This window comes from Oncorhynchus kisutch, linkage group LG16 (assembly GCF_002021735.2).
Source record: "Oncorhynchus kisutch isolate 150728-3 linkage group LG16, Okis_V2, whole genome shotgun sequence".
Taxonomy (NCBI): Eukaryota; Metazoa; Chordata; class Actinopteri; order Salmoniformes; family Salmonidae; genus Oncorhynchus; species Oncorhynchus kisutch.
This window is the reverse complement of record NC_034189.2, coordinates 44,933,011-44,959,235: the sequence shown is the minus strand read 5'-3', so window position 1 is coordinate 44,959,235 and position 26,225 is coordinate 44,933,011. Positions and strand designations below refer to the sequence as shown.

At 42.7% G+C, this 26,225-nt stretch overlaps 1 protein-coding gene across 1 annotated transcript; it reads left to right on the top strand.

Annotated features, from left to right (window-relative positions):
* Positions 1-26,088, top strand: LOC109879431 (heparan-sulfate 6-O-sulfotransferase 3-B-like). The gene is made up of 2 exons (XM_020471605.2): positions 1-1,114; positions 24,063-26,088. Exons 1-2 carry the CDS (start codon positions 546-548, stop codon positions 24,826-24,828), a joined length of 1,335 nt encoding a protein of 444 aa, XP_020327194.1. The 5' UTR covers positions 1-545; the 3' UTR covers positions 24,829-26,088.
* The last annotated feature ends 137 nt before the right edge of the window (positions 26,089-26,225 follow it).

The following is a 26,225-nucleotide window of genomic DNA, read 5'->3' as shown; positions in this document are numbered from 1 at the left end:
CACAGATGAACAATTGTTGTTGAGATGTTGACTTGAAGAGCCAGCCTTAAGCGACACAAAAGTATTATTTAAAAACATTGTTGTGGTGACGCAAAGGTTTAAAATGAACAGTGGACTGGTTAGGCTATAGAGAGATGCATGGGTAGTACGTGTGCGCCTGGTGGTTATGCTACTAATGACAGCGTGATGCATTTATGCGAGCTTGCAGTCGCCGCCTCCGGACAGAGCCGTTGTCGAAGAAGATGCTGAATCAGCTGCGCGCTCGTGAGATAGACTACCCCGGGTAGGCTTCAAATTTCACAAATGTCTCCTTTGCTTCTGACAATAGAAGACGATACATTGGCATAACGTTGGGAATAGTTTAAAAAAAAAACATTTTGCTGCTGGAAATAAATAGGCTGCCTGTCTAGAGAGATGTTCATCGCTCCAAAGGAGACATCAAGTTTGACAACTGTAACCATCTAGGCTACGATGAAGCAGGGTGCACGAGGAGTTAGAGCATTTGGTTTGGCTGGAGACTTTATGTTACCGCTTATATCAATGGCATGACTATTTCACCACGCACAATGGAGGACAAATCCAACAAACTCATTTTGATTCCGATACTGGCCGTGGTCTTCTTGATGATAGGCTATCAGTACCTTTGTCCAGCCGGCAGTAACTCTTGTCGCTTCCTAACTGGGGACAAGTTGAGTGGAATGTTCCGCCAATATCACTCAGGGGACGACATTTACGCGTACCAGGAAGGGCTGGAGTCGGAGGGTTCCTCAACAACTCTGTCCAAATTCAATTTTACTGACCGAGACCTTGAGCGACACGTGGATTTCAACATCAAAGGAGATGACGTTATAGTGTTCCTCCACATCCAGAAGACCGGTGGGACTACTTTCGGACGGCACCTTGTCCGAAACATTCACCTCGAACAGCCCTGTGATTGTATGCCAGGACAGAAGAAATGTACCTGTCACCGCCCGGGCAAAGCGGAGTCCTGGCTTTTCTCCAGGTTCTCTACTGGCTGGAGTTGTGGTCTACATGCGGACTGGACCGAGCTGACTAACTGCGTGCCTGTAGTGATGAACAAGAAAGACAAGAAGGATGCTCAGAGGGACCGACGGTATGGGGTCTCAATTTGATTATTGTTCCTGTAGCTAATCAAGTAGAGCCTAAACTGTTTGTGGCCAGGAGAAACAGTGTGAGATGCAAGTGTACATTGACAGAATTCAATTCAACGATCAGATAGGTTTGAAAGAATAATGTAGCCTATACTACATTTCTATAACAGGAACAATAGCATGCAACACGGGTGGCAACCTGGCCCTAGGGGGCTGCAGTGGGCAGGCTATTGTTCCAACCCAGCTTGAACACCGATTAAAATCATTATGGTTTGTATTAAAATACTATGATTAGCCTCTCTTTTGAATAGAGCGTGCTAAAAGCTTGATTAAACACATAGAAGACAAGGCACTTGACTAAAGATATTTACAATTTCCCCCCCTTGCACTCATTTTCCTGTTGAAAATGAATTAGCCCTTTTCTGAAGGCTTTAACAGGCAGTAGTTATCCTCACAGAGGGCTACTGTACACGACCCCTTTATAAATGGTTATAAACACATTATAAACACATTATAAACTGCCTCTATGTCAGGGTAATTCCATTTTGGGGTAGAAGGGCTGAAACACTTCTAATTAAAAAAATAAACAAGGTTTTTACTTTTGGGTTCGGCTTGACATTACAATAATTTAATCTTGTTGTCTTTTTGGTTGGTGCATTTGTCCTCTTGTTGGTCCTGATCCCATACTTCTGACTGTAGCTTTAGGATGTACTGTAACCATGGGGATAATACAAGTAGAGCACTGTAGATTATCCCCATGGTTTTTTATTGATATCAAGAGTTCAAAGATAATTAACGATAATGAGGGTGTTATAAAATACCATAAAGACTGAGATAATAAAACCTGAAACAGTCAATCTGGTACAACGCAGATAAGTATTCCAGAAATATGATCTGCTTGTATAAGAAGAATAAGCATAGAAATGAAACGGGTCAAACGATCAGACCAGAACCATGGCACTGGTTTGTTAAGGTTCCAAAGCAGTCATTTTAATCTCACAATCAAATCATTTCTGGGTAGCAATTAATTACCTTCATTTGAGAGAAAAAAAATCTCAGATAAAATGGTAAAATATTAACAAAAATAGCTTGTTAGCAAAGAGCAATTTCTCAACAAAGATATTTTCTAAGACTGTCTGGAAGTTGTCTGAGTGGGGAGGGGATAACTGAAAACAAGCTGTTATTGGTAGTGAGGTTTGGAACTCTCTTTCTTATTGGTCTATTAACCTATTTGCCTCCTGGTGATGTCACCCCAAAATTCCATCCCACCAAAACAGGCTGAAATTTCAGGCAGCCTTTTCAAACTGCTCTTACAGTAAAGGGCACTATCATCATTTTCACAATTTTACTGTATTATTCCAACCTCATATTGTGGAAATATACAGTGCCTTGCGAAAGTATTCGGCCCCCTTGAACTTTGCGACCTTTTGCCACATTTCAGGCTTCAAACATAAAGATATAAAACTGTATTTTTTTGTGAAGAATCAACAACAAGTGGGACACAATCATGAAGTGGAACGACATTTATTGGATATTTCAAACTTTTTTAACAATTCAAAAACTGAAAAATTGGGCGTGCAAAATTATTCAGCCCCCTTAAGTTAATACTTTGTGGCGCCACCTTTTGCTGCGATTACAGCTGTAAGTCGCTTGGGGTATGTCTCTATCAGTTTTGCACATCGAGAGACTGACATTTTTTCCCATTCCTCCTTGCAAAACAGCTCGAGCTCAGTGAGGTTGGATGGAGAGCATTTGTGAACAGCAGTTTTCAGTTCTTTCCACAGATTCTCGATTGGATTCAGGTCTGGACTTTGACTTGGCCATTCTAACACCTGGATATGTTTATTTTTGAACCATTCCATTGTAGATTTTGCTTTATGTTTTGGATCATTGTCTTGTTGGAAGACAAATCTCCGTCCCAGTCTCAGGTCTTTTGCAGACTCCATCAGGTTTTCTTCCAGAATGGTCCTGTATTTGGCTCCATCCATCTTCCCATCAATTTTAACCATCTTCCCTGTCCCTGCTGAAGAAAAGCAGGCCCAAACCATGATGCTGCCACCACCATGTTTGACAGTGGGGATGGTGTGTTCAGGGTGATGAGCTGTGTTGCTTTTACGCCAAACATAACGTTTTGCATTGTTGCCAAAAAGTTCAGTTTTGGTTTCATCTGACCAGAGCACCTTCTTCCACATGTTTGGTGTGTCTCCCAGGTGGCTTGTGGCAAACTTTAAACAACACTTTTTATGGATATCTTTAAGAAATGGCTTTCTTCTTGCCACTCTTCCATAAAGGCCAGATTTGTGCAATATACGACTGATTGTTGTCCTATGGACAGAGTCTCCCACCTCAGCTGTAGATCTCTGGTTCATGCAGAGTGATCATGGGCCTCTTGGCTGCATCTCTGATCAGTCTTCTCCTTGTATGAGCTGAAAGTTTAGAGGGACGGCCAGGTCTTGGTAGATTTGCAGTGGTCTGATACTCCTTCCATTTCAATATTATCTCTTGCACAGTGCTCCTTGGGATGTTTAAAGCTTGGGAAATCTTTTTGTATCCAAATCCGGCTTTAAACTTCTTCACAACAGTATCTCGGACCTGCCTGGTGTGTTCCTTGTTCTTCATGATGCTCTCTGCGCTTTTAACGGACCTCTGAGACTATCACAGTGCAGGTGCATTTATACAGAGACTTGATTACACACAGGTGGATTGTATTTATCATCATTAGTCATTTAGGTCAACATTGGATCATTCAGAGATGCTCACTGAACTTCCGGAGAGAGTTTGCTGCACTGAAAGTAAAGGGGCTGAATAATTTTGCACGCCCAATTTTTCAGTTTTTGATTTGTTAAAAAAGTTTGAAATATCCAATAAATGTCGTTCCACTTCATGATTGTGTCCCACTTGTTGTTGATTCTTCACAAAAAAATACAGTTTTATATCTTTATGTTTGAAGCCTGAAATGTGGCAAAAGGTCGCAAAGTTCAAGGGGGGCGAATACTTTCGCAAGGCACTGTATATAAAACACATGAAACGCATGTTTTTGACTGCACTGGGACTTTAACATGGAAAATTGAGAGGTTGCCACATGCTAGCCTATAGGCTAGCATGGAGCATCTATGGGGACATGATGGTCTTTAGTGGAGACAGAGCTGCCATCTGTCTATTGTTGCCCTCGGGTCATCTCACAAACACCCCATCATCTGGTCTCCCTGGTCGAGGCTGTGTCAGGGCTGGTGCCAGGGCTCTGACAGCGTTGGCATTTCCAGGCAGTCCCCATGCAGCTCCAGAGCATGGGACGCTTCAGTCAGGCTAACGCATGAAAGGTCACATCAGATCCTGTCACATCAGACTACTTTCATTGGAGCGACCAGCGTGGGTGAATGTGGATGTATCTCGTATTCCTAACCAACATAATCAGGATTAGGCTCTGCCCTAATGCTAAAATCCATCCATCCATCCATCCATCCATCCATCCATCCATCCATCCATCCATCCATCCATCCATCCATCCATCCATCCATCCATCCATCCATCCATCCATCCATCCATCCATCCATCCATCCATCCCTCCCTCCCTCCCTCCCTCCCTCCCTCCCTCCCTCCCTCCCTCCCTCCCTCCCTCCCTCCCTCCCTCCCTCCCTCCCTCCCTCCCTCCCTCCACCCACCCAGCCAGCCAGCCAGCCACCCACACCTCCCTCCCTCCCTCCCTTCCATGACCTCCGTCCTACTTTCCACATAATCTACCTTGACCAACCCCATCAGTGAGTCATGTGAGGTTACTGCCAATCACTAATAAGAGCACCGTGCCACTGAGTCCAGCATGGCGTGCTCCTCACAGCAGCAACACACTGCTCCAACCTTAGAATCTGCTTCATTTGTCAGGTCTGCTCTTCCACAGTCAGCTGCAATGGTAGGAAAGAGAGAGAGAGAGAGAGAGGAGGCAAACCTCACTGTCTCACCCAAGTATAAAGATAACATAATTACCTGTTCTGGGGTCAATTCCATCTCAGAACAATCAAATTCAAATTGCATTGAATCATCGGCTATGAACTGGAAAACTGCCCATTATCTTCGATGACAGTTTATTTTCTTCAATTCATTGAAAATAAATTGAAGTCAAACCCTGAGGCTGACGGACACGGCTTTTACTCAGAGCCTGTGAACATTGGCTAATGTGTTTCTTCCGCAAAGAGACACCACTACTAGAATAGACAGAATAAACAAAAATATGTTATTAACATTTTGCTTTGTTTTATAGGAGAGATAAAACATCCTACCCAGGACCCACTGCAGTCTAGTAGTCTAATAATATGGGTTTTGTGCACATAATCCAGTACACTGATGATTCAGCGTTGTCTTCCTCCTCCATGTTTCACTGGCACTAGGACCCAAAGCAGACCATGAGAAAATGAGAAAAAACCCATCTGGTGGCAAATTTCTGACATTAATCTTGTCCTGCACTTAAGTCAATTTCTCACCCGTTAAATCCCTCAGCTCAAGATTCCCATCTGAAGAGAAGGCTGTTTTATGTAAGCTCCTCTCCCAGTTAGTTCAGAGGGTAGATTGAAATTCAAACTGTATTTACAGTGAATTTCACTTAACTCTGTCACAAGCCATTTCACACACACATATAACTAGGAAGTCACATCAGATCGGACGAAAATGAATAAGAATAAGTCATTAACATAAAACGGATAATATATGATCAGAAGGTGTTTATCAGTGGAGGTGTAGCCCCAGGTGTATTCATGTACAGCAGATGTCTCACACTCTGAGGTGTGTGTGTGTTCCAGACACTCGGTATAGATCAGCAACACACACACATGCACACAAAACCTCTGAGCATGCTCTTCACACATCATTAGACACAGCATCCCGGTTCTCATTCACCCTTTCTTTCGTTGCATAAGGCAAGAGAGAGAGAGGTATGATTTCCGACATTAATTAGCCAAGTTGGTATAAGGTAACTCTGTCATTAGTGTGTTCTCTCTGTGTAGTTTCTATAGACCTGGGTTTAACTAGACCAGGCTTCCCAAACTCAGTCCTGGGGTGTACTTTTGGTTTTTTTCTCTAGCACTACACAGCTGATTCAAATAATCAAAGCATGATGATGAGTTGGTTATTTGAATCAGCTGTGTAGTGCTGGAACAAAAACCAAAACGTGCACCCAGGGGGGGCCCCAGGACCGAGTTTGGGAAACCCTGAACTAGATCAAAGGTCCATTCAGTTATGATTTTCCATAGAAGTTGGTCAGTTGATCATATGCCTTAATAAAGTCTTGTGTCAGCAACACTTTCTCCCAGCAATTGACTGGGAAGTCTTTCAAAAAAACAGGACTGAGTTGGTTAGGATCATATTCCAAAAATGTATCAGTCCCTAATCAGAACATGCAAAAACGTAATATATTCCATTGTAATGTAATATCATGCATTCTGCAGAGGTATTCAGAGGATAGTAGTAATCTCCACACTCCTTTATGGGAGATGAGAGATTACATCGTTTTATCATCTGTAGGTAGATTAAGGAGCAGATCCCGATTTATACACAAACTTGTCGCTCTTCATGTGTATGTATAGCACATCACTAAAGTCCCGAATACAAGCCTGTTGTTCTACATGTGTATGTATAGCACATCACTAAAGTCCCGAATACAAGCCTGTTCTTCATGTGTATGTATAGCACATCACTAAAGTCCCGAATACAAGCCTGTTGTTCTACATGTGTATGTATAGCACGTCACTAAAGTCCCGGATACAAGCCTGTTGTTCTACATGTGTATGTATAGCACATCACTAAAGTCCCGGATACAAGCCTGTTGTTCGACATGTGTATGTATAGCACATCACTAAAGTCCCGGATACAAGCCTGTTGTTCTACATGTGTATGTATAGCACATCACTAAAGTCCCGGATACAAGCCTGTTGTTCTACATGTGTATGTATAGCACATCACTAAAGTCCCAAATACAAGCCTGTTGTTCTTCATGTGTATGTATAGCACATCACTAAAGCCCCGGATACAAGCCTGTTGTTCTACATGTGTATGTATAGCACGTCACTAAAGTCCCGGATACAAGCCTGTTTCTACTTGTGCCTTTCCCCTCTCTTTTTCTGTCTTATCATGAAGTGTTTTGAGTGCACAGGTTTCACGACAGAGATTCTGTGTGCGTGGTATTACAGTAACAGCTGTGTGTGTGTGTGGTATTACAGTAACAGCTGTGTGTGTGTGTGTGTGGTATTACAGTAACAGCTGTGTGTGTGTGTGTGTGTGTGTGTGTGTGTGTGTGTGTGTGTGTGTGTGTGTGTGTGTGTGTGTGTGCGTGGTATTACAGTAACAGCTGTGTGTGTGTGTGTGTGTGTGTGCGTGGTATTACAGTAACAGCTGTGTGTGTGTGTGTGTGTGTGTGTGTGTGTGTGTGTGTGTGTGTGTGTGTGTGTGTGTGTGTGTGTGTGTGTGTGTGTGTGTGAGGTAGAGGTAGACCGATTGTGATTTTTTAACGCAGATACCAATACCGATTATTGGAGGACCAAAAAAGCAAATGCGTATTAATCGGACAATTTTTTATATTTATTATTTGTAATAATGACAATTACAACTACTGAATGAAAACGTATTTTAACTTAATATAATACATCAATAAAATCAATTTAGCCTCAATTAAATAATGGAACATGTTCAATTTGGTTTAAATAATGCAAAAACAAAGTGTTGGAGAAGAAAGTAAAAGTGCAATATGTGCCATGTAAGAAAGCTAACGTTTCATTTCCTTGCTCAGAACATGAGAACATATGAAAGCTGATGGTTTCTTTTAACATGAGTCTTCAATATTCCCAGGTAAGAAGTTTTAGGTTGTAGTTATTATAGGAATTATAGGACTATTTCCCTCTATACCATTTGTATTTCATTAACCTTTGACTATTGGATGTTCTTATAGGCACTTTAGTATTGCCAGTGTAACAGTATAGCTTCCGTCCTTCTCCTCGCTCCTCCCTGGGCTCGAACCAGGAACACAACGACAACAGCCACCCTCGAAGCAGTGTTACCCATGCAGAGCAAGGGAAACAACCACTCCAAGGCTCAGAGCGAGTGACGTTTGAAACGCTATTAGCGCGCACTAACTAGCTAGCCATTTCACTTCGGTTACACCAGCCTCATCTCGGGAGTTGATAGGCTTGAAGTCATAAACAGCGCAATGCTTGACGCATAACGAAGAGCTGCTGGCAAAACGTAAAGAAAGTGCTGTTTGAATGAATGTTTACGCGCCTGCTTCTGCCTACCACCGCTTAGTTAGATACTTGTATGCTTCTATGCTCAGTCAGATTATATGCAACGCAGGACACGCTAGATAATATCTAGTAATATCATCAACCATGTGTAGTTAACTAGTGATTATGATTGATTTATTGTTTTTATAAGATAAGTTTAATGCTAGCTAGCAACTTACCTTGGCTTACTGCATTTGCGTAACAAGCAGTCTCCTTGTGGAGTGCAACGAGAGGCAGGTGGTTATATGGATCCCTCGAGCTGACAAGGTGAAAATCTGTCGTTCTGGCCCTGAACGAGGCAGTTAACCCACCGTTCCTACGCCGTCATTGAAAATAAGAATGTGTTCTTAACTGACTTGCCTAGTTAAATAAAGATGAAATAAAGGTGTAAAAAATAAATAAATAAAAAATCGGCCAAATCGGTGCCCAAAAATACCGATTTCCGTTTGTTATGAAAACTTGAAATAGGCCCTAATTAATCGGCCATTCCGATTAATCGGTCGACCTCTAGTGTTGGGTGAGTGCTGCGTGTAGCTCACCCAAGACAACCCAAAGGATTGGAAGTGACTTATTTTGAAGAAAGAAACTGCTACGATTAACATGTCAAGCTACTGTAATTGCTAACACTCCAGGTTTGAGTATTAGAGTAGTAGCATGCCATTGGCTGTGTCAAAGAATTTCAAAATACTTTTGTCTGACTCTGAATTTCTCTAATATAAGGCCATTTGAAATAGAGACATAACTTGACTGTTTTCATGTTAGTTGTTTTCTGAGAAGCAATCAGGACATGCTCGTAGGTGATATGTGGCTGTGTTATTACCTGTTTGGTTATCTGTGTCTGTAGGCCTATGCTGTGGTTCCATCTATTACTGTATTTATTTATTTATTTATTTTTTATTTTACCTTTATTTAACCAGGTAGGCAAGTTGAGAACAAGTTCTCATTTACAATTGTGACCTGGCGATGGTATGTAGTTTCATAAGCAGTACATGGTCTTTCTGATAACTGTGTTAAAGAGAAAGGTGACATGCTAACTACTACAATCCTGACAGGCTGCTGTACTCCTGACTTGTATAGTTTATCTTTAGGAAATGTCCAAGTCTTTGCAACAAAAGCAGGTTTCTGTCAATTGAGAAATATGCGCTGCCATGTGCTGGGGGGGAAGTGAAGGCTGAAATACATTGGGGTCCAAGTAACTCACTGGAGAGACCATTATTATTTATTTTAATTTTATTTGAACCTTTATTTAACCAGGAAGGGCTCATTGAGATTAAAATCTCTATTTCAAGAGCGCCCTGGCCAAGATAGGCAGCACCAAGTCATTACAAAAAAATTACAGACAGACAACGTGAAAAACTACAAGTAATCTAGTAAAAAACATTGAATTCACAGGAGTATAAAACAGCAAATTAAAAACATTGACAGGTCAGGGAATCAGCCTCAAAATCCTTCATCAGTGATTTAAAAACACCAATCGGGACAATTATTCTTTGGTGTCTCCCCGCCTACCCTCCGTTCCTCTCCCTCTCACCCTCGCCCTCCTTCTCCTTCTCCTACTCCCCTCTCACCCTCACCCTCCTTCTCCTACTCCCCTCTCTCTCTCAATTTAATTCAATGGGCTTAATTGGCATGTGAAACATGTTTACATTGTCAAAGCAAGTGAAATGGATAAACAAAAGTTTCTCTCACTCTCTCTCTCTCTCTTTCTCTCTCTCTCTCTCTCTCTCTCTCTCTCTTTCTCTCTCTCTCTCTCTCTCTCTCTCTCTCTCTCTCTCTCTTTCTCTCTCTCTCTCTCTCTCTCTCTCTCTTTCTGTCTCTCTCTCTCTCTCTCTCTCTCTCTCTCTCTCTCTCTCTCTCTCTCTCTCTCTCTCTCTCTCTCTCTCTCTCTCTCTCTCTGTCACACACACACTACCCAAGATCTACCCAGTAAATCTCAAATTTTACTCCACTGTCTCCACACCAGTATCCCTGGGGCTTTCCTGTAGCTCCCGAAATAGCATCCCAGATCTGAGACCATCAGAGAGCCACAGTTAGCCCTCTCTCTCTCTCTCTCTCTCTCTCTCTCTCTCCCTCTCTCTATCTGTCTGTCTCTCTCTCTGTGCTGTATCGAGTAACATACCTTCTCTGCCTATTCTTCTGTGGGCTTGTAAGGGACTGCACATTGTACTGTGGATGTGCAGTAAGTGTGTGGGCATTTGTGTGTGTGCGCGTGTGTGTGTGTGTTGGCACATGGGCATGTGTGGGTATAGAAAGGTATTCTATTATCACCACAACTGGCAGAGCATTCCAGTAGAGGAAGTGATCTGCTCAGTCACGTCCACTAATTGCTCAATTAATATGCACAACTCTATTTAATCCAACAGCATCAGCCAAACGAGTGGTGTTAAGTTATGACAGCGTCTCTAAAGGAAACAAGGATTTCACACACAGCTGTTCACGCTTGGTATCTTTCCCTGCTTTAAATGAGTGTTGCATCAGCGTTCACTTTTCATCTGTGGAGAGAGACTATACACGCCGTCGAACAGAAGAGAGTGAAGAAGTGATCTGATTGGTCCCTAATACAGTTGAAGTCGGAAGTTTACATACACTTAGGTTGCAGTCATTAAAACTCGTTTTTCAACCACTCCACAAATTTCTTGTTAACAAACTATAGATTTGGCAAGTCGGTTAGGACATAATTTTTCCAACAATTGTTTACAGACAAATGATTTCACTTATAATTCACTGTATCACAATTCCAGTGGGTCAGACTAAGTCGACTGTGCCTTTAAACAGCTTGGAAAATTCCCGAAAATGATGTCATGGCTTTAAAAGCTTCTGATAGGCTAATTGACATAATTTGAGTCAATTGGAGGTGTACCTGTGGATGTATTTCAAGGCCTACCTTCAAACTCAGTGCCTCTTTGCTTGACATCATGGGAAAATCAAAAGAAATCAGCCAAGACCTCAGAAAAAACTATTGTACACGTCCACAAGTCTGGTTCATCCTTGGGAGAAATTTCCAAATGCCTGAAGGTGCCACGTTCATCTGTACGCCCTGACCTCAATCCTATAGAAAATGTATGGGCAGAACTGAAAATGTGTGTGCGAGCAAGGAGGCCTACAAACCTGACTCAGTTACACCAGCTCTGTCAGGAGGAATGGGCCAAAATTCACCCAACTTATTGTGGGAAGCTTGTGGAAGGCTCCCAGGAATGTTTGACCCAAGTTAAACAATTTAAAGGCAATGCTACCATATACTAATTGAGTGTGTGTAATCTTCTGACCCACTGGGAATGTGATGAAAGGAATAAAATCTGATATAAATCATTCTCTCAACTATTATTGAATAAAAGTGGTGATCCTAACTGACAGGGAATTTTTACTAGGATTAAATGTCAGGAATTGTAAAAACTGAGGTGCATGTAAACTTCTGACTTCAACTGTACATGGTGACAGTCATTTACATTCAGGAAGAGAAACATTGTTTCTGTCCCAAATGGAACGCTATTCCCTATTTAGTGCACTACTTTTGACCAGGGCCCATAGTGCTCTGGTTAAAACTAGTGATCTTTAGTGAATAGGATGACATTTGGGACTCACCCACTGAGAGAGACACACTAACAGTCCCATTCTGCCAAGTGTGAGCTCTGACGTTACTTGATGCTCTGTATCAAATATTCTCAGTGAGGACTTAGTGAGCTCAGTTGCCATAATTGGGGCTAGTTCGATTTTTTTACCTGACCATGATGATCTCTGGGCTCCAGTCATTATAAGTGAATTACCCCAACAACACCACACCTTCCAATCCTGGAACTGGCTTGAGCATCAATCAGTCATTTAACAAAATCAATCTCACACTAGAGTGAATGAATCTGTTCACTCCCACACTTTGCTGTACGGGCCAGAGACAGTGCTGAGAGTGTGAATGGACAAGAGGTCAGTCTGACCCATAGAACTGGAATGAGTTTCATTCTATTTCTAGGATCTGACCTTACTCTACAGACAGCTCAGGCAGGTCTTTCAACTCCCGTGGAGTTGTCCTCCCTGCAAGCTCTAAGAAGGGCCTTTGTATATATAGTATCTATGCTCTTTTATCCATCACTTATATCATTCTCTGCCTCTTTTTTGTCACTTCTCCCTCTCACCCTCTGTCTGTATTTTTCTTAGACCCTGTGGTGCAGCGAGGGTTTATAATGCAGAGCTCCAGCTCTTTGTTGTGTCGTTGTGTCTGTTTGTCTCCCTGTCCCTCTTTGCCTCTTCTTCTATAACTTCCTCTCTCTCTCTCTCTCTCTCTCTCTCTCTCTCTCTCTCTCTCTGTGTGTGTGTGTGTGTTTGAGTTTTCATTAAGTAGATCTCTAGACCAGACTGGGGAGGATATCTCCTACAGTCTGACTGCTGGCAGTAGTCACACAGCTCCACATGGCTCTGGCTCAATGGACAAACTGATGATCCAACTCCCATCTGATCATTTCCCACATTAATATAACTCTAATATTCGGAAAGAAATGTTTAGGTGATTTTAGATGTTATCTTCAGTTCCCTGTTTTGACAATCTTTCAGGCCCTACAGTAAGTATTGAATGAATCTGCCACTAAGTGATCTGCCACTAAGTATGACCACATTACCAAGGACACAACCTCCATTCCCAGCAGCAAATTCCACCTCTTGCAGGGGGGCCGGGGAGCAGGAGGTCACAAACTCACACCCTCTGGGTATCCTGCAGAGAAGCTAATTCCCACACCAGAAAGGGGTGTCGGAGAGTGTTTGAGGGTGTTAAGTTTGGGAATAGGACAACCGATTGGGTTATTGTGAAGATGAAAATGTATGATAGAAAATGGTACGCCTCGTGTAGCCTATGTGGGTGAATGTAGCTTCAGTGTGGTGTTAGTGACACGTTTGAATTGGATTTGCACTGGTTGTGTGGTACACTCCCTGAGAACCATCATCACCCTAGCTTCAGTGTGAGGTTGAAACATCCACCTCTTTCAAACCGCTTTATCTACCCGTATCACACAATATGGCAGAAGTAAGGGTAGGGTAGGAACGCTAGTACACAAGTACCAGGTCAGACAACCGTGATTTATTGAAATGTCTGATGGACTTGTTCACCTCATTAGATTGGAATCACAGACAGTAGTCTCAGTTTGGCCAAACCTCCTATGGAGGGGGGGACAGTGCACAGACTTAAAACAGTCAACACAGCAGAAGAGTAAGAGATGGTGCTGCAGTGGATAGCAGCCATTTTACAGGCTCCTGACCAAATCTTTTTTTTTTTTTGTGCATAACGTGTTCGCCATAATTTCCTATGAACGAAAACAGCTTCTGGACAGAACAGCGACCACTAACCTCGATTTGGATGACAATTTATATTTCAATGATTCGACAGCTCTGGACTTACTGCTTACTCCAGACCAGGCACTAATCCCCGGGACTTGAAAGAGGAAGCGACAGGGCAAGACAGGCAGACGAGCCGCCATACTGATGAGATTATGTTGACGAGGAAATAAACCACCTTTACCCTCTGTTCTTTTGTTGAACGTACAGTCACGAGAGAACAAATTGAAGAACTTTAATATTCAATGTTTCTCTGAGTCGTGGCTGAACAAGGACATGGATAATATACAGTGCATTCGGAAAGTATTCCGACCCCTTGACTTTTCCCACAATCATTTCAGCAGCACTCCACCAATCAGGCCTTTATGGTAGAGGGGCCAAGCGGAAGCCCGCTTGGAGTTTGCCAAAAAGGCACCTAAAGGACTCTCAGACCATGAGAAACAAGAATCCCTGGTCTGATGAAACCCAAGATTGAACTCTTTGGCCTGAGTGCCAAGTGTCACATATGGAGGAAATATGGCACCATCCCTACGGTGAAGCATGGTGGTGGCAGCATCATGCTGTGGGGATGATCTGGGAGACCAGCCAGGATCAAGGGAAAGATGAACAGAGCAAAGTGCCGAGAGATCCTTGATGAAAACCTGCACCAGAGTGCTCAGGACCTCAGACGGGGGAGAAGCTTTACCTTCCAACAGGACAACGACCCTAAGCACACAGCCAAGACAACGCAGCAGTGGCTTTGGGACCAGTCTCTTAATGTCCTTGAGTGGCCCAGCCAGAGCCCGGACTTGAACCCGATAGAACATCTCTGGAGAGGCCTAAAATAACTGCGCAGCGATGCTCCCCATCCAACCTGACAGAGCTTGAAAGGATCTGCAGACAAGAATGGGAGAAACTCCCCAAATACAGGTGAGCCAAGCCTGTAGCATCATACCCAAGAAGACTCGAGGCTGTAATCGCTGCCAAAGGTGCTTCAACAAAGTACTGAGTAAAGAGTCCGCACCGCTCTAATTCAGAGGGGTTAAATGCGGAAGACACATTTCAGTTGAATACATTCAGTTGTACAACTGACTAGGTATCCCCCTTTCCATTTTCAGTTTTTTTTATCTTTAATGCAGACTATACTATTTACCAAGAGATTTTTCATAAAAAAAATTCATGGCTATCTATTCGCCACTACAAACCGATGCTGGTACTAAGACTGCACTCAACGAGCTGTACAGGGCAATAAGCAAACAAGAAAATGTACATACAGAGGCGGTGCTTCTATTGGCTGGTGATTTTAAAGCAGGGAAACGGAAATTAGTTTATCTTCATTTTTACCAGCATATCACCTGTACAACTAAATGCAACAAAAATGTACATCACATTTACTCCACACATAGAAACTCATACAAGGCTCTTGCCCTCCCTTTAGCCAGTCTCTATCCTCCCGATTCCTGTTTACAAGAAAAAACTCAAACAGGAAGTACCAGTGATGCCCTCAATACGGAAGTGGTCCGATGAAGCGGACGCTAAGCTACAGAACTGTTTCGCACAGACTGGAATATGTTCTGAATCCTACTATCCCGGCTCTGACACTCGTCGGATGTGGCAGGTTTAGCAAATTATCATGGATTAAAAAGGTAAACCAAGCCACGAGCTGCCCAGTGACACGAGCATACCAGATGAGCTAAATGCCTTCTATGTTCACTTCGAGGCAAGCAACACTGAACTAGTGTTGTCACAATACCATCATTTTGACTTCAATACCAGATTTAGTATCACAATACTCGATACCATCACAATACTCGATACCAAAACGACACTCGATACCAAAACGATACCACGGCAAAAAATAAGGCATATTAGCCAATGCCACAGAATGGCACCTGATCCAGACAGATAAACTCAGCTGCTGCTCTGTTAAATGTTTGGGCATCTTTTGAGCGCCTTTTTTTATAATCAACATATTTCAGAGACAGCCATATATAAGTGAATTAATCAATTATACAATCATGCAATCAAATCGATTTTTTGTTTGTTTACCAATCTAACTACATAATGGTAATCATTTATTTGAATGGTAAATCTCTGTTGATACATTTTGTAAATCAACATGTAGCCTTATCCACAAACAGGTGAATACATATTCAATAGGAGTGTGTTGAGTTATTGAGCTTGTTTTAGCAGATTTCATGGGGCTACAGATGACAAACAATCTGTTTCCCTTCCATTTGGGACTTATTTTATTGCACTGATCAACAACATTTGCATAGAAGTAGCTTATTTTATAAAAATGTGCTCTGTCTCTTTAACCAGTAATAACATCATTCATAATGCAGTTAGTTCGGTAATGAGAGACCGAATAAGTGAATTAATAACATTTTGGCAATCAGCTTTGAAATCAGCATTATTTGCTGATTTCATTTTGCTGATCACAAACAAAGGACTAGGGTAGTGAATTGATGTCAGATTTATCTGTAAGCTAGCAAGGAAAGTTATCCTACAAAGCTGGATGCTACCAGTATTTCATTGTAAAGGGTTCTAGCCTGTATAGACATTGTTTTGTGAACAATAATTAACAGTTTCAACATTTCTACAGGCAGTGTCGCATTATTCAAGTGTGTTAACTTCTGTGCAGTGGGTATCTAACATAATGCCGCCCAGACTCCCAGTGCAGGTTAGCAATGAGTAAGTGGAACAGGCACGCTATAACAAGGGGTCGGATGTGCTTATAGACAGAATTGATCCGTGAGACACATTTGACAGAAGTACCGAAAGTAACATAAATTCTAGCACCTAGTATCAAAAAAGTACAGAAGTTTTGGTATACCGTGCAACACTACTCTGAACCATGCATGAGTGCACCAGCTGTTCCGGACGACTGTGTGATCTTGCTCTCCATAGACAATGTGAGTCCTTTAAACAGGTTAACATTCATAAGGCTGCGTACTCATAGCAGCTGACCAGCTGGCAAGTGTCTTCACTGCTATTTTCAACCTCTCTCTGACTCGGTCTGTAATACCTACATGTTTCAAGCAGACCACCATAGTCCCTGTGCCAAAGAACGCCAAGGTAACCTGTTTAAATGACTATCGCCCCGTAGCACTCATCTGTAGCCATGAAATGCTTTGAAAGGCTGGTCATGGCTCACATCAACAGCATCATCCTCAAAAGGTTCTACAGCTGCACCATTGAGAGCATCTTGACTGGCTGCATCACCGCTTGGTATGGCAACTGCTTGGCATCTGACCGCAAGGCACTACAGAGGGATGTGTGTGCAGCCCAGTACATCACTGGGGCCGAGCTCCCTGCCATCCAGGACCTCTATACCAGGCGGTGTCAGAGTAAGGCCCTAAAAATGGTCAAAGACTCCAGCCACCCATAGACTGTTCTCTCTGCTACCACACGGCAAGCGGTACCGATGCACGAAGTCTGGAACCAACAGGACCCCGAATAGCTTCTATCCCCAAGCCATAAGACCGCTAAATAGTTACCCTAATAGCTACCTGCACTATCTGCATTGTCCCTTTTTGAACTAACTCTTTTGACTCATTACATACACTGCTGCTACTAATTATTATATATCCTGTTGCCTCGTCACTTTAACCCAACCTATATGTACAGTTGAAGTCGAAAGTTTACTTACACCTTAGCCAAATACATTTAAACTCAGTTTTTCACAATTCCTGACATTTATTCCTAGTAACATTTCCCTGTCTTAGGTCAGTTAGGATCACCACTTTATTTTAAGAATGTGAAATGTCAGAATAATAGTAGAGAGAATAATTTCAGCTTTTATTTCTCTCATCGCATTCCCAGTGAGTCAGAAGTTTACATACACTCAAATAGTATTTGGTAGCATTGCTTTAAAATAGTTTAACTTGGGTCAAACATTTTGAGTAGCCTTCCACAAGCTTCCCACAATAAGTTGGGTGAATTCTGGCCCATTCCTCCTGATAGAGCTGGTGTAACTGAGTCAGGTTTGTAGGCCTCCTTGCTCACACACTCTTTTTCAGTTCTCCCACAAATTTTCTATGGGATTGAGGTTAGGGCTTTGTGATGGCCACTCCAATACCATGACTTTGTTGTCCTTAAGCCATTTTGCCACAACTTTGGAAGTATCCTTGGGGTCATTGTCCATTTGGAAGACCCATTTCTGGAGGAGTACAATTGTTTTTCTGAGGTCTTGGCTGATTTCTTTTGATTTTCCCATGAAAATCAAAAGAGGCTCTGAGTTAGGTAGGCCTTGAAGGTAGGCCTTGAAATACATTCACAGGTACACCTCCAATTGACTCAAATGTCAATTAGCCTATCAGAAGCTTCTAAAGCCATGACATCATTTTCTGGAGTTTTCCAAGCTGTTTAAAGGCACTGTAAACTTGGTGTACGTAAACTTCTGACCCACTGGAATTGTGATGCAGTGAATTATAAGTGAAATAATTGTGAACAATTTTTGGAAACATGACTTGTGTCATGCACAAAGTAGATGTCCTAACCGACTTGCCCGAAACTATAGTGGTTGAGTGGTTGAAAAACAAGTTTTTATTGACTTTTATTGACTTTGTGTAAACTTCCGACTTCAACTGTACATATCTACCTCAATTACCCCTGTACATTGACTGGTACCCCTTGTATATGGCCAAGTTATCGTTACTCATTGTGCATTTATTCCTCTTGCTATTCTTTTTTTATTGAGAATCTCTCCATTGCTGGGTAAGTCAGCATTTCACTGTTAGTCTACACCTGTTGTTTATGAAGCATGTGACAAATACAATTGTATTTGATTTGAGCCATTTTCCAGTAAGGGACTCAATTCCACCTCATCAAGCCAGTGTGTGTCCTTAATGGTAATGAATGAGAATTGTCTTGGCTAATATTGATCCCATTTCCTCTACGGAAATATGAGTTCCTTGAAAGCCTAAGCAAGCGAGGGGGAGGTGAGGGGAGGCAAGGGGGGAGACAGCAAGAGCGTCAAGTTCGCCCCACACACTCAGGTTAATCAATGAGAGGCTGTCTGCGCTGCAGATGAAGGAGACTTGGAGATCAGGCCATAAGAAGGGCATAGAAATAGACATAGAATTCTAGGTCTATGGGAATACAAGGTGTTTCAACATCTCTTGCTCCTGTTTGAAGTGTCCCATCCATTCATTTACGTTAGTCATTGAGTGCTTTGTCTGATATAGCAGCATACTGTTTTCTTAGAGTTGTATTTTTTTTAATCATATGAGTTTGTGTCCAAGTATCTTCCTGGCTATCATGGGTCCGAGTACCCATAACACCCTCTGTTTCCCTCAGACATTTCTAAACCGGAGAAATGTGTCAAAAAGGTCAGCAGACACTGCAGACACTGTATAGTTTACTAAATGCCAGTGGATACAAGTCCAGCCGTGTTAAATGCCATAAGCCAACTTCGCCCATTTAGTTTTTTAAATATTTGACCAATTATCTTTATTCAACCATCCATCAGACAGACACTGGGAGTCCTGGCAGGGCAGTATTGATTGCTTGTCCAGAGTGCCCAGAGTGTTTCTATGCACTGTTGGAATGGTCCGTTATGAATGATTGAGAGGCACTCATCTTATTAGGGTGGATAGAGGCCTCTCTCTGCCACTGGGTCAGATGCATCTGAAATGGCACCCTATTCCCTATACAATCCACTACTTTTGTCAAAATAAGTGCACTACATGGAATAGGGTGCCATTTTAGCCACAGCCTTTGCATTGACCAGAAGATGAGGAGGGGTGTTCTTCTGAATGAAAAGGATTATCTAGTAGTGAATTACGTTCTTGCTCATTTACATACTTTCCCTAAATTGCTTGATTTACTATTTTATTTCAATAAATATTAGTGACTATTAGTAAATTATATCGGCTTCTTACAGTACTTGTTCATATTCCTTGTTGCAACACAATTTGAATTGAAGTGACACAGGGATTTTGTGAGAGCAACACAGAGAGGAGCTGGGCTCATTTGCCTGCACTTCTCTGACTGAGCTCTGTGGAAATAGTTGTTTGTTTCTCAAGGAAGTCATCAGGCAGGATCAGTCCTCCAGTCGCGCTAATAGAATCCGAGCTGTCTCATTCCACTATGGAAACCCAGAAGAAATCACAGGTATTCATTAGAGGAGTAGCAACCCGCTACAGCTGTTGAAACAGTGGGAGGGAGTTGTAGTGTAGACGGTCATCTAAGGTCAGGGTTAAAGTATCGGTTTGAGGATGGTAAGCTAGATCTGTCCATGTACCTGCAGCGTTGAACCTTTTACTGCAGTGGGCTGAATAAGGGTCACACAGAGTGTTTCTTGGTAAGTCTTAAAACAAGAAGTCACCTGCACCATGTCAGATATAGAGTTGAAATGTATTACATTTTGAGTTTGCATCCCAATATTACACTTCATATACATAATGGAATAAGGAAAAACATAAAAACCGTTTGACATAAACCCACACTATTTTATGCGTTAAAAAAAGAAGAATGTTTATTAATTAGGAAAAATATGAATAAGATTCCACCCATGAGGCCACTAGGTCATTTGACTGCAGGAAAGGTCTACACAGACGAAATGGAGAAGATGTAATGAGGATGTTTAGTTGGCACGATGTCCCATTTTAGTTAGGTCGAAATGATTGGGAACAAAGTGGCTGCCAGCTAAACTCTCTTTTTTTGTCACCATATGCAGATGGGCCCTAAGCATTGTTCGACTCTCATATATAAGGAATCATAATATATGTCTATAAGCACACAGAGCATATAGGATTTGGCGTTAAATAGTTTTGGACTTTCACATTTTCAGCTTGTTTTATTTAGATTTCATCCCCTTTTAAAGATGACTGGTGCTAACACAGTTAAGAAAGCCGCTGAGGCGGCAGGGTAGCCTAGTGGTTAGAGCGTTGGACTAGTAACCAAAAGGTTGCATGTTCAAATCCCCCAGCTAAACGACATCTGTTGTTCTGCCCCTGAACAGGCAGTTAACCCACTCTTCCTAGGCTGTCATTGAAAATAAGAATTTGTTCTTACCTGACTTGCCTAGTTAAATAAAGGTAAAATATATATATATATTTTTAAAGCAAGCCCTTAGGCTCTGGTCAGCTTCAAGTGACTGGAGTTTCTTCTGTGCTGTAGAAATGAAACAAGTCTACTGAACAAAAATATAAATTCAACACATAGCAATTTCAACTATTTAACTGAATGACAGTTCGCATAAGGAAATCAGTCAATTGAAATTAATTCGTTAGGCAACAGCTCTGGTGGACATTCCTGCGGTCAGCAGGCCAATGGTTCACCCGCAAAACTTGAGACATCTGTGGCATTGTGTTGTGTGACAAAACTGAACATTTTAGAGTGGCCTTTTATTGTCCCCAGCACAAGGTGCACCTGTGTAATGATTGTGCTGTTTAATTAGCTTCTTGATATCCCACACCTGTCAGGTGGATGGATTATCTTGGCAAAGGCTCACTATGTAAATAAATTTGTGCACAAAATCTGAGAGAAATAAGCTTTTTATGGGTATGGAAAATGTCTGAGATCTTTTATTTCAGCTCATGAAACATGGGACCAACACCTTACATGTTGTTCCATCCTGTTACAGAATATGATGTTCACCCAGGTCAATTACATGCCAAACGTGTGCATGTTGAAACAATGTGTGTGTGCACTGTTGTTTTGCCCAGTAAGATAAAGCGGAACACTCAATTGTTTGATGACGGACTCTATTAACTGTTGACTGATGCCCCAACCTTCCCAACCACTCTGTCCCTCGAACACACACGCACGCATGTGCACACGCACACGCACACACGCACGCACACACGCACGCACACACACACACACACACACACACACACACACACACACACACACACACACACACACACACACACACACACACACACACACACACACACACACACACACAGACGAGTAATCGGAGCACTTTGACATTCGTCCATTCATGTCAATAGGTCACTATGGAAGAATAGAAGGATGGAGCTATAATGTCTGGATTGTGCGGAGACATATTGATGGGCCTGTCCTGTGGTTATGTAGAATCTTAATTGGACCAGTATTGTCACAGCAAAATAATCCTGCAGCAACAGGATTTGAACGGTTAGTCCATAATGTTGCTTGAACAGTGGTTAGGCTATTAGCTGGTCAAAATGTAGTAACATGAAAAGTGAAGTACTCTCCATAGAACTGTGCGTTAGTGCGGGTTTTCTGTGAATGTCTGCATATCCAGCGGTGCAGGAAAATTCTCAGCAACAAAAGAGTGATCAAATAAAGATCCTACATCTGCAATGGGGGTCTAAAATTCCCTCTTCCCAGAAAGACTGTATAGGCAGCAGCTCTGGGAGTGTATGTCCATCTCTCTGTACGGCTCTGGGAGTGTGTGTCCATCTCTCTGTGCAGCTCTGAGAGTATGTGTCCATCTCTCTGTACAGCTCTGAGAGTGTGTGTCCATCTCTCTGTACAGCTCTGGGAGTGTGTGTCCATCTCTCTGTACGGCTCTGGGAGTGTGTGTCCATCTCTCTGTGCAGCTCTGAGAATGTGTGTCCATCTCTCTGTACAGCTCTGAGAGTGTGTGTCCATCTCTCTGTACAGCTCTGAGAGTGTGTGTCCATCTCTGTACAGCTCTGGGAGTGTGTGTCCATCTCTCTGTACAGCTCTGGGAGTGTGTGTCCATCTCTCTGTACAGCTCTGGGAGTGTGTGTCCATCTCTGTACAGCTCTGAGAGTGTGTGTCCATCTCTGTACAGCTCTGGGAGTGTGTGTCCATCTCTCTGTACAGCTCTGGGAGTGTGTGTCCATCTCTCTGTACAGCTCTGGGAGTGTGTGTCCATCTCTGTACAGCTCTGGGTGTGGATCCATTTCTCCCCACACTCTCAGTGCCAGTTTAATTCATTTACAGCCTGTGCTGTGGTCGAATATCCATTACGGCTTGGAGTGTGTGTGTGTGTGAGTGCGTGTGTGTGCGTATGTGTGAGTCTGTGTGAGTGCGTGTGCGTGTGCGCTCACGCTCGCGTGCGTGTGTCATGAAAAAAAACTTTGTTAGGATCTATTTCTGCTGACACATTAAAATATCGGTCGATGGTAGTCTGCCACCCGACAATAATCTCCTAATTACCTTTGAGGGTGGTGTGTGTGTCCCCTGCACCAAAAGGTCAACAGTCAGATGGTTCTTTAAATGGCAGTCACCGAGCCATTATTACCACTTCAGTGGTGCAGACTGACATTTCCCTTTCCTTAATTACCCCTAAGAGTTTTGGTCGAAATCAATATTTGTTGATCAGTATAGAGACAACATCTGACATACTCTGACTACTCAACCCCATTGCTCACCGTTGAGAAAATCCTGTTCAAGCAATTCAGTTTCTGTTCAGGCAAAATGTTAGCGGCTCAGTGTTGACTATGATATCTATAGTATAAAGTGTCTGTTCCTTCTCCATCAGAATGTACAAGTGAATGCTTTGTGACGCTTCGTCTCCTCTGGCAGTCTCAACTCTTTTGCTACCCGCTCCTCATGAATCTCTAGCAGCTCTGCCGTCAGGAATCTCGAAGTGAAAACAAGCAGCGCTCTGCATTTGACACATACAAGATGTTTACTTTGCCTTGTAGCTGCAGCTTTCAAGGTTTTAGTCTTGATCTCAATTCTCAAACTCCCCGATGTACCTGTCGGGGGCCCAAAACGGTTCCCCTACTTTATTTGGCTACGGGATAATGTAAAAAATACTGCAGTGCGGTGTGATCTGTATTATAAAAAAAGTGATTCTATACACTACACTCTCATCTTTATTCCCTTTTTTGATTTAAGAAGAAATCCTCCACGGATTGGATGTTCGATAAGTTCACCGTTTTCAGAAAAAGGACAGTAGAGCGCAACATGCTACTTAAATGTAGCTATTTGTTACGCAGTGAAAGGAAGGTACCGAGGTACGCATATTCAGGAGCTAGGGAGGCCTAGCAATAGGATGAGAAATGTCTCTTATTCAGTATTAAAAATGAGATAGCCCACTGTGCTCTCAGCTCATTAGGATCACTGTTTAGAGAGAGCGTTATTAGAGTTTCCTATCTTCTAATGCTGGCTATTTTTAAATGTGAGAAGTATGATATTTTCTTCATTCTTTTCATCGCCCCATTTCCACCTTTTTCTCTCTCTCACATGGTCAAATAATTATAGCTCATTGCCACCTCCTAGCTCATCAGCGAGTGTTACATAGAGGGAGGGAAAGTGAAAGACGTGTGCCAGTCTCACTCTCTCTAACGCTCCCACTTCTCCCACTTCCCAGTTCTGTCATTACGGATTGGAGAGCACGGAGGAAAGGAGACAAGGAAAGGAGACATGGAAAGGAAGGAAGTATTGAAACAAATGTATTTTTCTGTCTTTGCTGCTGCAGGAACTTCTACTACATCACCATGCTAAGGGACCCTGTCTCCCGCTACCTGAGCGAGTGGAAGCACGTGCAGCGTGGTGCCACCTGGAAGACAGCCCTGCACATGTGTGACGGCCGCTCTCCCACCCAGGATGAACTGCCCGCCTGCTACAGTGGTGACGACTGGACCGGGGTCACGCTGACAAACTTCATGGACTGCCCTTCCAACCTGGCCAACAACCGGCAGGTCCGCATGCTGGCCGACCTCAGCCTGGTGGGCTGCTACAACGTCTCCACCATCGGCGCCGAACGGGAGCGCGGCCGTGTCCTACTAGCCAGTGCCAAGAACAACCTCCGCAACATGGCCTTCTACGGCCTGACCGAGTTCCAGCGCAAGACGCAGTACCTGTTTGAGCGGACGTTCGGCCTGCGCTTCATCCAGGCTTTCACGCAGATCAACAGCACGCGGGCGGCCAGCGTGGGGGTGGGGGAGGGGGCTCTGCGGCGGCGCATCGAGGGGCTCAACGCCCTGGACGTGGAGCTGTACGAGTACGCCAAGGAGCTGTTCCTCCGGAGGTACCAGTACAGCCGCCAGACACAGCACCAGGAGCAGAGGCTGAGGAGGAGGCAGGAGAGGCAGGAGGAGAGGCAGCGGCTACACCAGCACACAGCCCCCATCTCCAAAGCCAGGAGGGAGGAGGAGGAGAGGGAGATAGAGGGGGTGGAAGGGGAGGAGGTGGGAGGTGTAGCCACCACAGAGGACTACAGCAGCCAGGTGGTGAGATGGTGAGGCCGCAACACCCATGCAAGGACTAGTACTTCCTGTCAGTTTCTCTCTCTCTCTATCTTTCTCTCTCTCTCTCTCTCTCTCTCTCTCTCTCTCTCTCTCTCTCTCTCTGCCTTGGGCTGCCCAATGGTGTCTTAATCTTTCAAATAGATGTATTTATTATTACTATTTATCATGATGTTGTCAACTTTTGTTTCTCCTCTCATGCAGAGTTTATTGTGTGTGTTCATTTTCTAATGCTTGTCTGTTCTTCAAAGTAGGTGAACAACTCTAGTGTCAAATGGACATTCTACAAGATTTGATCAGAATCTCCATGGGAGTGTACGTAAACAAAATAAGCGCCTCAGGATTCTTGAAAAGAATGTGGTTCGCTTAGGGTTGCAAAGGGAGGGTATATTACTGGAAACTTTCGAAGTTTACCAGTAAACTACCAGGATTTTGGTAGCTTTCTTTTTATATTTTATCAGATGGCATCTACTGGCCATTTTGGGTACTTCAGATTATCACAGGTGTCAGTAATTATCTGTGGCCCTCTATGTGGCCTTATCACATGTAAAATGTATAAAATAATCAAGTAAGATGATTCTAAAATAAGAAATTAAATGTAAAACCTGTAAAATATTATCCTAATATAAATCATCAATCAAAACCATTGGTGTTTAATATGAGGGTTTCAGCATTAAACACCTTTATATTTTTTTCACACGCTTTTATTTATTTAACTATGTCTTTGTTGTAAATGTTTTGGCGCCAATGTGGTGGCAGTTGTGAAAAAAAGTCAATAGTTGGAAGAGTTGCAGAGTAAGATGAAAATAATGCCATTCTTAATTAGATGCTTTTTTCATTAATTAGGCTATTTTCTCTTGAACCATATGATCTATCCACTAGAAACTCAACAATACGGACACAGATATATATTTGTTTTATACATATATGCATATAAATATTTTTAACGTTTATTTGAGTAAATTACCAAAGTTACCAAAGATGACATTTTAATTACCAAAATTACTGAAGATTCCGTTAACCTAGCTTTACAACATAGGACTTGCTCATGATTTCTAAAGTAAGATATGTTAGTAAATAACACAATAAATTATTCATTAACCACCCTCCCATACTTTGGTTATTTAGGACAGGACTTGTATTAGTTTACCTTGTAAGTTTGCTTTCCAACTATGAGTTAGTATGTACAGTATGATGGTATTCAAGACATTCACCTGTAGGAAACTTGTGCATTAAATGTACGCAGCATACCACTGATTTCCAAGCTTTCCAAAAGCTGTCCTTTTTTCTGCTTCCATTTACATTGTGTTATTCATGACAAAGAAAAGTCTTGATGACATCCACTTCTCTTTGCACGCTTTCTCTGTCAAATCCACGAACGCACACACACACAC